The sequence below is a fragment of the Leucopleurus acutus genome (assembly GCF_964270905.1).
Source record: "Leucopleurus acutus genome assembly, chromosome: 2".
In the NCBI taxonomy this organism is placed as follows: domain Eukaryota; kingdom Metazoa; phylum Chordata; class Mammalia; order Artiodactyla; family Delphinidae; genus Leucopleurus; species Leucopleurus acutus.
This window is the reverse complement of record NC_139143.1, coordinates 14,855,321-14,867,471: the sequence shown is the minus strand read 5'-3', so window position 1 is coordinate 14,867,471 and position 12,151 is coordinate 14,855,321. Positions and strand designations below refer to the sequence as shown.

At 39.1% G+C, this 12,151-nt stretch overlaps 1 protein-coding gene across 1 annotated transcript in view; it reads left to right on the top strand.

Annotated features, from left to right (window-relative positions):
- USH2A (usherin) overlaps positions 1–12,151 on the top strand; it is a gene marked incomplete at both ends in the record, with an annotated part of 783,425 nt that overhangs the window by 492,021 nt on the left and 279,253 nt on the right. Inside the window, 2 exons of the mRNA XM_082834448.1 lie at positions 5,212–5,362; positions 5,947–6,089. Coding sequence (XP_082690574.1) covers positions 5,212–5,362; positions 5,947–6,089 — 294 coding nt within the window. The remainder of the gene's footprint in view (positions 1–5,211; positions 5,363–5,946; positions 6,090–12,151) is intronic.

Here is a 12,151-nt window from a genome sequence, read left to right as displayed (position 1 = left end):
TCAAATGAGGGACATGGTTTTATATGTTGTACATTATATGCAATTGGCACGTTACTTTTTGCCCAGGCTCTTTTGATATGTGTGCATTTGTTATACATCAATGAAAGAATATATATCAAATAAGAAATCATCATGGTTATAAGTATTTGTACTCACAGACAAAATATCAGTTAAAAAGTCTTTGGCAGCGAATGTCCCTCAATCCAAAGATTTATAGTTAAGTTACTGGGTATCTGGCCCTGGACAGCCACATTATTGCCTTTCCTAGGTATGTCCTATTTCCACTGCCCGAGAGAGCTACTTCATACCATTTCTTCTCTGTTCAAGCAACCAGTTCACTCCCACACTTTGGCACAGAGCGGACGCCTTTGCTTTGATTTTGCTCCCTGGGAAAACGGATGCCATCAGAAGAGACATTTGCTGTTTTCCCATCACCAGATCTACCTAACTCTACATCTGCAGCCTGGGTCTGTATTCACTTCTGCACAGTGGTGGGCTGTCCCTGCTCTATTCGACAGCCCACGTGCACCAGCTCTCAATTCAGTTGGCTCGTGCCTTGGCTTGCCTCTCTCTCTCACACACACGAGGACTTTGCTTTGGCAATTAACTATTCTTCCTTCTCTTACATCATCATTTCCCCTGATCTCTTCTGGGTCATTCCAAGAAGCATGCAAACGCTGCAACCTCTCCCAGTGTTTAGAAAGCCTTCATCTGATACCAGAAGCTTCTCTAAGTGTTTCCGCATTTTCTTCTCCCCTTTAGAACAAAATCCCTCAGGAGTCTTCTAGGCTCACTCTACCCACTCATTGCCTCCTCTCTCATTCCCTTTTCAGTTTTCCCCGAATCAAACTGCCACGCCCACCACTGAACTGTGTGTTCTTGACAAGGTCACGTCCACTTGGCCAAAGACAAAGCTTAATTCTTAGTCTCTTCCTTCCTGAAACTCAGCACATTTGACGGAGTCGATCAGGCCTTCCTTTCTTCACTTGGCTCCCAAAATGCGTCTTCTCTTAGCTTCTCCCCTACCTCAGTGTTCACTCCTATAAGTAAATCTCCTTTGTTGCAGAGACCTCCCCCTCCCCCAGCCCCTCAAAAGTTTGGAGGACCCCAGACCTCACTGCTCAGACCTCTTCTACATTCGCTCTATTTACACTCACCCTCTCGTTTATTTCATCACATCTCGGCCATGAAATACCACACGGACATTGATCCACAGTTCTTATCCAGACTCATATCTGCCACTTCGTCCTTGGTGTAGCCACTGTAGTTGTGTAATAAACCTCTTAAGTGTAATGTGGACAAAAGAGAACTCTTGATCCCCTTCCTATCCCATTTCTCCTCTCAGGTGCCAGTCACCTGGGTGCTTGGGCCAAACACATTGGCATCACCTTTGACTCCTTTATTGTCTATCAGCGACACATGCCACAGTCAACTGAACCGCAAACTAACGCCCCCATCTCCACTGCTGGTACTTGCATGTAAGCTGCTGTCATCTGCTAGCCTGGATGGCTGCAATAGGTAACTTCCCTGCTTCCAGCCTTCTCCCCATGCCTCCCTGACTTAGCTTTTTGTGTGTAAAGTGGTATTCTGACAACTCAAGCCCGATTCAAACTGAAAGGTTATAATTTGGGGAATGAGTAAATTTATACCTTGTAAAATTAAGATTATACATTTTTCTGAAAATTTATTTTGTCATAAAACACTATATCCAGTTTCCCTACCACATGTGGATGTGAAAGACATAAAGCTAATAGCAAGTTGAAATAAATTATATGTATCTTAAAACCTGTGACCTACTGCAACACATTTTTATTTTCCCTAAAAATCATAACATTTAAAAAGAATTTTCTTTAAGATATTTTGAACTTATTGCAGGAGCAAATATTCTATTAAATTGAGTTCCTATTACCTAAAAATAATTTTTATTATGGAAAATTTTCATAAAAAGATTAACAATTTGTATTCACTGTCTCTAAACATTTAGTTACTCTAAAAAAAGTCCTTGATCTTGCCTTTCTGAAGGCAACTTGAAGGTTATTTGAAATTAAGAAGCATATGAAGTTTTAATTTATTGCAAGTTCAGATATTTAATTGGTTAGCCACACTATCATAATTCATGGTTTATGAATATTTGATCCAGTGTTTAAGGTAGAGGTTGTACCATTATAAAGAAATCTCCATGAAATTATTGCTTAAATGTTTAAAGAAATTATCAAATGCAGATTAATTTTTCATTAGCAGGTAACTATTCTTTTGGCATTTATTCTTACTGATGAGCATTTAATTTATTAATCTGTGCCTGGACCAAGAAAAACAATTTGCAGATTCTTTAAGTGTGGCTCTATTTAAAACTTCTTTTGTTAATTTTACTCATTAATTTCACTAAAACTTATTACCTTGATCTGTCTATCTACATATCTATCTATCTGTCTATCTATATACACATTACCGTCCTGGGACAAAAATCTGTGACTTCACAAGTGTACACACACCAAAATTTACCAAGAAGTAAACTGTGCTCCTTGCACCATTTTAGTTAATTGCTACAAATTTAACTTCTTTAAAAACTCTACAGAGTCAGTATTATTGGACATACACTTATAAATGAAATGACTTTACATCAGTGAGGTTAAGAACTTGCCAAAATGTAATCAGCTTTGAATTTTGTGAACTGAATTGGTGAGGATGAGATTTGAAACTTTAGCTATCTGACTCCTAAATCCAGTCCCCTTTGGAAAACTAACATTATCTAGCTCCCTAATATATTTAGATTTATGTAAGAAGTGTAAATTTTTTCAACTTACTAACCAAAATAAATAATTTTTTAATTGTAAATTTAAAAAAAGAGATTTGTATTTGTTTATTGCTTTTATTCACAGGGAATCAGAGTAGACATTTTATTTTAGTTCAGTTGTGTCTGTCTCTTAGCTTATCTACCCTGATCAATAATTACCAAATCTGTATAATTACATGATTGTGATTGAGGAATAATTGTGATGAGTTGTAACGGATGTTAAAACGATACTTGGAAAATTTAGAAAGAAAAGCTTTTGCTTGTTAAATAATTCCCTCTCTCTTCAACTTAGAAAGTCACTCTTACGTAGCCAGAGTGGCCTGTATTTGTTTAGAATCATGACATTTCCTTGATTAAGACCCTGCCGTGGCTCCCAACCCCATTTAAAATGGAGTCCAAAGCCTTTGACTTTGACTTTCAAGGTGTAGCCCTAAGGAGGCTCTAGAGGTATCTAGACCGAGCCTAGCTCTCCAGCTTTTCCTCTCTTCTTCTTCCTCTCCTGAGTTGGTTTCAGTCGCGCTGGTTTCTTTCCACTGTTCCTTACACACAGCCAGTGCTTTCCCTTCCTCGCTGCCTTTGCCCTGCCCGCTCTTTGGCTGGATTGCTGTTCCTCCACACGGCAGGTAGACATTCAGGTAGACATTCTCATGACCACCTCCTTATGTCACTGAGGTCTCTGCTCTAATGTCACCTAATGACGTGTTCTTCCTATGGCTCTCCTGTCTAATCTGAATTGTTGTGTAATAACCAAAATCTTCACTCCTTTTCACTTTCTCTCCACTTACCCTGCGTTAGTCTTCACCTGAGCACTTAGTGCCATCTGGTAGGGTCATCGGTATCTATTTGTTCATCGCTCGCTCTCTCCGATTACATAAGTTCCGTAGGGTCAGGGGTCATGTCAACTGAGGGTTGACTCAGTGTTATTAACCCTCCACACAAAGAACACTACTTTGCACAGAGTAGAGGCTCAATAAATGTTTACTGAATAAATTAGTGGAGTATCGATGAATTCAGAACCCTTACAACAGACTGATGAGACACGGAATCTAATTCTTCCATTCTCATCAGTGGCCGTTCACTAGCTTCATAGTTCATAAGACAGTTCTCCCAAATTGGAGGGTATATAAAAGTCACACACTACATCAAGTTATGTATAAACGGAAGTTGAAAATGAATCCTGATAGCTGTTTTCATTGTTTTGATTCCTTCTCCTCCTTCAGCAATGGCCTCTAGTAATCCTTGGTCAATAAGAACTTATATTACAATAATCAAAAAATGCATTATAGTAGTACTTAAATTATGCTAAGGGAAGTTCGGATTAGTCCAGTAGAATAACAATAGCTAACAATTAATAATTATCAGGACCCAATAAAAGGTCCTTTATTTACATTGTCTCTGGTCTTCACAGCAATCCTAAAAAGGCAAAATACTATCCCCGTTTTAGAGACAAGAAACATAAGCTCAGAGTTCCCTGGTGATTTTCCCAAAGGCACAGAACTGTGCTTAATTTGTTTTTGAGTTTCTGACTAGCTTTGCAACACACTCTGATATGAGAAGTTCATTCAAGTTATACCTGTTGGAAAAATTTATTTAATAGCCAAAGTCTTCTGGTCCATTTTTAAATTTTAATTTCTTAATAGAATAGGCTTCACTCATTTCTTTTAGGCCTTCTACAACTATCCAGATAGATTTCCCTGTAACAGATTATATCAAGCAAGTATGCTGACTTCAGGAAGAATTTGCCAGAGATTCCACTAGACTAGAAAAAGTCTATGCCCCAACTTGTAACATATTTGAATAAAGGCAGCATCACTGTGAGAACGGGCAACCAACTGTATAAAACACATGAGGAAAGAAGCTTAGTTTTTATATTTTCATAAGTGAGAATTAAGGCTGGAATGTGCTACTTTCTTTGTAGAAAAAGACAATTTTAATAAACCTTCCTCAAAAAAAAAAAAAAATCCAGTTGTGTTCACGGTCGTGGTGTGTTTAGGGAAACATTGGGTGACATCAATGGAAGAAATAAAAGATCCGGACTCCTTCACTGTTCAGTTGCTTGATTGTTGAACAAAGAGTTAAATTAAAAAGGTACTTTAATATTTGCTTCATTAAATCCCCTCCATGTTTTCAATTAGGGAAACAGAAGTACAGGTGGGGATGTGCTGCCTGCTCATCTGTCTTGCTGTTTGGGGGGGGGGGGGTGGCTTTTAAGATGGAAATACTCATGTAATTGTGTTGAAATGAACAATAAGGAAGTACAGTAGTTCCGGAATGAAAATGTTAAATTAAATGGACCATGTTTAACATTGTTGTTGATCCTGAGGAACAGTTTTTCCAGTATATGGAGCATTTCGATTCCATCCAGCATATGTTCTCCATGGTTTTCTCTGCTCTAATTCATCTGTGTTTTTCGACAGCTCCAGATGGCGTGCTGCCTCCGAGGCTTTCATCTGCCACTCCAACCAGTCTTCAGGTTGTCTGGTCTACACCAGCTCGGAACAACGCCCCCGGCTCTCCCAGATACCAACTCCAGATGAGGCCCGGCAACTCCACCCACTGGTTTCTAGAGTAAGCATTCTACTTCGTCCATCCCTTCTAACAGTCACCCGGGTTTTACAACGTAGCCATAAATTCACTATATCTTAAATTTTTAACAATAGGTCAGTTCTTACTGGCAACAAATAAAAACCTCCTTTCCAAAGTTCAAACAAACAAACAAAAAGCAATACCCTAGGAGATCATTATTTGCTTTGCAAATTTTTCATTTATAGAGGCTTAAAGTAAGATTCCTTCACCCTTAACTTTTCATGAGCACATGTATTGCCAAGAGCAGGCACACACCTGAACCCCACAAAATCTGCTGTCTGACTATGGCTACAAAAGTATAATACTTATTCTACAAATTCCATGTGGCAGTCAGTCTCAATAAATTCACTCCAGGCTACTACTAGAATTTACATCTCATATAAATGCAATAATACAAACCCTCAGCCAAAGGACTGCTTATTTTAAAAGAGATATCACGCGATGACAGAAAATTGCAGCACTGAGAGGTATGTTGACATTCCCTGAAAATTCTTTAAGATTGTACTTGGTTTTTATTCCTTTGAATGTCTAAAGCTTCTTAATTTTAGAATTTCTTTTCCATATAGGTTGTTTTCCGGTCCTTCTGCATCGTTAAGCTATGAAGTGAGAGATCTCCAACCGTACACAGAGTACGAATTTCGGTTGGTGGTCTCCAACGGATTTGGCAGTGCACATAGTTCTTGGATTCTGTTCATCACCGCAGAGGACAGTAAGTGGTCTGAAAAACACACAGCCAGATATTCTCTATATTAGGAAGTCTTAAAGTCTTCAATTTTTCCAAAACAAAGAAATAAGCCTCCTCTATTTTCTTGATGTTGAGGGACAGTAATCTTTTCCAGGACAAGAACGGTCAAAGTTTCCAGAAAGAAGAAAAATGGGGGCTTGGAGGGTTAGGCCTACAAACAGGAATATGTAATTCACAATAAATTATGATATGGACCCACTCAGTCCTTCAGGGTACATCTAGGTGTCCTGAAGGAGAAAGGTTATCCTTTTCTACTCTATGACCGAATATTACAAGTGTTCTCTGCAGAAGAACGTGGAATATGGACCTTACTTCATGAAGTTACTTAGAGGTCATTATACTTTTTTTCTGGAAACAGATTCCATTGTACTTTTACCCATACCTGAAAGACAGCCTCCAGAGTAGAGGAGTATAATCTGATAACAGTCATTCTGCATGGATTACAAAGAGTACATTGGGATTGTCTTATTCAACCAGTACAGAGAATTTTCTAGTTTTTCATGGAAGAGTTTGTTTGCATATATATGTTTTTTACTCGGTTATATAGAGAAAATAAATGCATGGCAATCATATTGAGTTTTATACAAATTACTTCTTAAAAAGTGTATATATGGAAGTATAATTTTTTAGAAAATAAATCAAGCTACACAGAGCGAAGGAGGACACTGTATCTTTGAACAGTGAGGTTTTTAGGGTTAATCTTGTCAAGTCTTTTAATCAGAGGCCTCTTAGAAGATGTTGCCCTGTTGGCCAATTGCCATTCTGGCTCTATATTCAGTGAGGACCCAAGTGACTTTCAAAAGGCTGGATATTAATCTCAAAAGGCACGGTATTTGCAACAATATCAATTGTATATGAAATTGATTCTTTTATGTCTACAATATCCTTAATTATATTATTTTAGTGAGAACAAGATATCAACTGAGATGGAATCAGGCCTATCTACCTTCCTTAATGCTTACATTAAAAAAATATATGAACAATAATATATAATAGTTCATCCATTTCTCCCAATTTGTAATTATTCCCAGGGAGCAAGTTTGGTACTTTACAAGGACACATCCAGTTCTTTCCTCTCAAGGGTACCATTTAGTAAATTATCAGCAGAGTGCAGTAAACGACACACCAAGCCCAGAAAGCATTTGTGCACCACTCAACGCGCCTACACCCCTTTTAGAGGGAACGTTACCTTCATTCTGGGGACTCTGACAGCATGAACACCAACTGTATACAGATGTATGAACCAGAGAGCTCCCACCCAAAATAGATTTTTGAAGAAACATTTTTTTTAAAAAAAAAACAACTGAAGACAAATTTCTAATCTCCTTAGATAGAGCGTACTTGCTTGGCACTCAGTAGAGGTTAACTAAAAATAATTATTCACCCACTGCAGAGGTGATGACTCCATAGAACGCCACATTGGAAGAGGAGAGAAAATGTCTCCTTTTTTTCGCACCACAATTTCTATTCCCATAGACAGGGGGCAACACTCGGATTTCCTCCGTGGTGATCTTTATTGAATAGGGGTCAGGATCTCCTACATAAATAAATTCCCAAACATTGTAAAGTACCAATTAGTACAGCAGCGTCTGTTGAGCAAATTTCTCTCCTGCCTCATCTTACCATAAAACGAGTCTTACAGGCTCAATGTGGTTAGAATTTTCATGCATGGAGACACTGCTGTCTTTGTGATTTTTTTAGGGCCTGGGTTCAAAGGCAATAGTGTTAACCCTTCCTCTTCCTTCCCTTAAGAATTAGTAACACTTGATTGTGTAGCAGGTATTAACCCAGTCTTCATTTTCATTGAAATCCTTTCAGCGAGACAGATGACTTCTTCCTCTGCTTCACGCGTGATGTCACACACATCAGCAAAGGGCCAAAGGCTGGCTGTCTGCCCCTCCAGGTTAAGTTAGCAGTGCATGCTCGCCCCGAGACATGATAACAGTGTCCTATATATTTTGGGTGTCAGTGGAGATGGATGCCATCTCTGAATGGATGTGCAATTGAGTTGACAAAGACCGAGTGATTGGCACTGGGCACAAGCAGTTTTTCCGTCAAGGCTTCAAAGCCTTGCTTATAAAACCACCCATGCTGGGGCTTCCCTGGTGGCGCAGTGGTTGAGAGTCCGCCTGCCGATGCAGGGGACACAGGTTCGTGCCCCGGTCGGGGAGGATCCCACATGCCGCGGAGCGGCTGGGCCCGTGAGCCATGGCCGCTGAGCCTGCGAGTCCGGAGCCTGTGCTCCGCAGCGGGAGAGGCCACAACACTGAGAGGCCCGCGTACTGCAAAAAAAAAAAAAAAAAAAAAAAAAATTTAGCGTGCTGCATGCCGCGGAGTGGCTGGGCCCGTGAGCCATGGCCGCTGAGTCTGCGCGTCAGGAGCCTGTGCTCTGCAACAGGAGAGGCCACAGCAATGAGATGCCCGCGCACCCCCCGACAAGAAAAAAAAAAAAAAAATCTAGTGTGCTGATGCCAAATAATAATAATGCACATTTCCTATGAATATTTTAAATCCAGTTAAACTTGTGTTCATAAAAGATGTTTTTTCCAGCCAACTTGGTCAGTGTAGTGTTCGACTATTTGCAACCAGATAAATACAAACAACACATGATTTTTTTTTTTTTTTTTTGAACAAGCTGCTGGCAGTCCAAGCACCTGGAATGTCTGCCGCCTACAAAAATGCATTAAGATTGTGATAGACTTGGGAGCATGCGATTAATAACATGAAGACACTTACCTATCAGCTGAAACTTTTTGATATCTTTTAACCAGAAACAACCATCTCTTCTGATTTTATTGTTTGTCCCTCTCTTTTGTGTGCTTAAAATTGTTTTCCGTGCAGTATAGGCATGTGAAAATGGTAGCTGGCTGGAAGGGAAAGTCTCCTTCAACTTCAGCTTAAATGTGCGTGTGCTCTTTTGCCTACTAAAATCCTGCCCTGTGTAAAATATAAGATAACCCACTTTTCTTGAAAAATGTAGATTCCCTAGACTAATAAAATTCAGATTTCTCCCAAGGTTTCTTAGCTAACAAGACTGAAATATGGACTATCTCTTTATTTGAGTCATTTTAACAACAAACATATATGTATACACGATTAGATCAACCTGATGAAAATGAGATTCTTTTCTAAAAATCACTTCTCTACCCCCAAAACAAAACAACACCGAAAATCCAGATTGCTTCTAGAGATGACCATTTAGTTGTCAAATACTTTTCAAAGACTAAAAGTTGAATCATTTCACTAAATTTGTAGTTAAAAACTCCACATTTGTATTTCTAACCATTAATCTAAGAGGCATTATTAAATAAAGTTTGTGGGATTTAAACAGTTGATTCTGTAGATTTACTTAGACAGTTTTTTCATGTGTTCATTATTTTGCTAACAGACTGATTGTTCATGAGTTTTGACTGGCGTCTGCTAAAAGATAGAAAGATGTATCTTATTACTTACACGGTGAGATTTTCAGTACTATTAACATATTGTATTCACTCATAGTATTAGGTTTTACTGTTATTTTTTCCGTACTTAAAATTGCGCTGTGAGCAAAGGATGAAGCAATGAGGGAAATTATGATAATACCTGGGTCCTGTTTTACTTTCCTCATTAGCAGTTTGGAGCAGTTTTCCCCTCTCATTCATCTTTAAGATTCTCATAGCAGTTTACAAAGCAACAGTTGTTCTTCTGCAGTAAAAGAGAAAGATCTTGCAATGTTCATTGAAATCCGTATCAGAACACATTTCTGCCTCGTTTGTTGTCTGACAACATTCTAGTCACCCATCAAGCCCCAGCTCATACGTCACCTCCTGTGTGAAGCTTTCCCTCCTCATATCTACCTTAGAATTTTGGTTTGTGTTTACTTGTGTACCATCGATATCTCCTTCTGAATTGTAACTTCCCAGGACCTAGGGTTCCATCTCATTTATCTTTGTAGTTCCAGTGCCTGGTGGAGGGTCTCATATAGAGCAGGTACCCAAAATTGTTAATGGACTGAGGAAAAAGAGTCTCATGTAAGCAAATCCATGAAAACACAACCAAGCAAACCTTCACTGGGTACCTGCCATGTAGGAGGGACTGAAAGAGACATGAAAATTACAAGGATGAATAGGAGAGTTTTCTTTACTTGAGGCGTCCACTGTCTGGTGGCAAGAAAGACATAGAGTAAAACCATAGTTAGAGTGTTCAAAGCTGAGAGCAAGCCCAGAGGAGAGCATTTCCCTCAACATGGGGTGTCAGGAAAGCCTTTCTGGATGAGAACACCAGGAGAGGAAATCGGGAATGATTTCTATTTGGAGTTCACATCAATATCAGATTTCAAATTTACTTCCTCATCATTGGTTCAGAAAAAGGCGGGAAAAGCAATTGCTGTAAGAGGTGTCCACTGACACTTGAGACAGGCAGGGCGGCTTGCAGGATGTTCTGCCCGTGGTTCCAGCCTCTGTGTATGAGCCAAGGAGGGTGAGGATGAGAGGCAGATGTAAGAGAAGGAAATCCCAAAGGCAGTCCTCATTCTTTGCCTCGGTCAGAGGCAGCCTGCTGGCTGGCCCTGGGATTCAACCTTAGCTGTCTTGACTAGGATAGTGAATGTTCTAATTAGAGAGACCTCTGCTGGCCCAAAACCATGTGCTATTTCAAAATGAAGGGGGACAGATATATAGAAATAGAATTCCAGAAGGAAAACACGTTTCCTTCTTATTCTCACAACCTGTAATGAGTAAAACACTGAGTCCTTGTGACAGGGAGGGGAAGTAAACTTGTGGTATGAAATTTGATCGGTTGATCAAGATACTTCTAGAGCAGGATTTTCCAATCATTCAGTAAGTATATTTGTATCCTTAAGAGTATTTAAATTTTAGAACTAATATTGCGTGGTAGAGATCTTTTTATCAGTGTGCTTTAGAACTGAAGGTCAACCTGGATCTTAAGTGTTCTATGTGAGAGAAAAACAGAAACATTTGTAAATAAGAGTGGCACAGATTTGTAACAGTAGATTTTATTTTACTGAATGAAGAAATGTGAACTGTAAGTTTCGGTAGTGCTGCACGATGATTTTGCTCTTCTATTCCAAATACATGTCCTAATTGCTTTAAATACTAACTTGTGAATGCTTATCCTCTCAAGCAGTGATGTAGGTCTCTACTTTACCCACAATGGAAGGTCCTTGATGCAAAGTAAATAATGTAAACTGCTGATTTTCTGAGCGAAGTGGCCCTGTATGTATATGCCTACATACTTTGTTTCCTGTTGCATAGATTCCACCCCTCAAATCCTTGCATTCCCAGAATTTATAAAAACAAATATGTATTATCTTTACATTTTCATTTTTATATCCTAAGATCAGAAGCTGAAAGTGACCAATAGAAAATCCTTTGAAAGGATGGATCGATTAATGAAAACCTCTATCCACCTGGCCTCAATTTCCCTCTTGAGCTCTTGAATCTCTTTTGGGAACAGAAAGCCCACTGTTCTTCCAAATTTGGAACCTCTAGTTCTTTTAGGACTTTTTTCTGCCATCATGAATTCTCACATCAGCACATTTCATCTTCTGTTCCAAACTTTCAAGGAAAAATCCATAGCCATTCACCATACAACAAATCCCAATTCTGGGAGTCAGAACACTCTTCCTAGCCTTCCTCTGCTGTCCTGGTCTCGGGAGAAAGAGAGAAAATAGTTCCCCAGTATCGGTTCACCTACTTGCAGATGATACATCATATCCTTTCAATTTCAACAACCGTCTAGTCTTCAGGTGTTTCTTTTATTAAGCAACGATGCCTATGTTACACAGGTCTTTTCCTATTTCATCAGTTGTCAAGAAGCTGAATGTTCATACTTGTGCCAAGCTGCGGTGCGCGTTCTTAATATTTGTTTTGGGATACAACTATTGTACCCTCTTCATCATCAAGAGATTAAGTATTCTTTATCATTATTTTACTTGTCCTATTGCTTAAGTCTTTTATTATGAGCTGTCAAAAAATCTTTTGGGGAAGTAGTTGGGGTATAAATAATAAATTGATAAAAAAAACTCA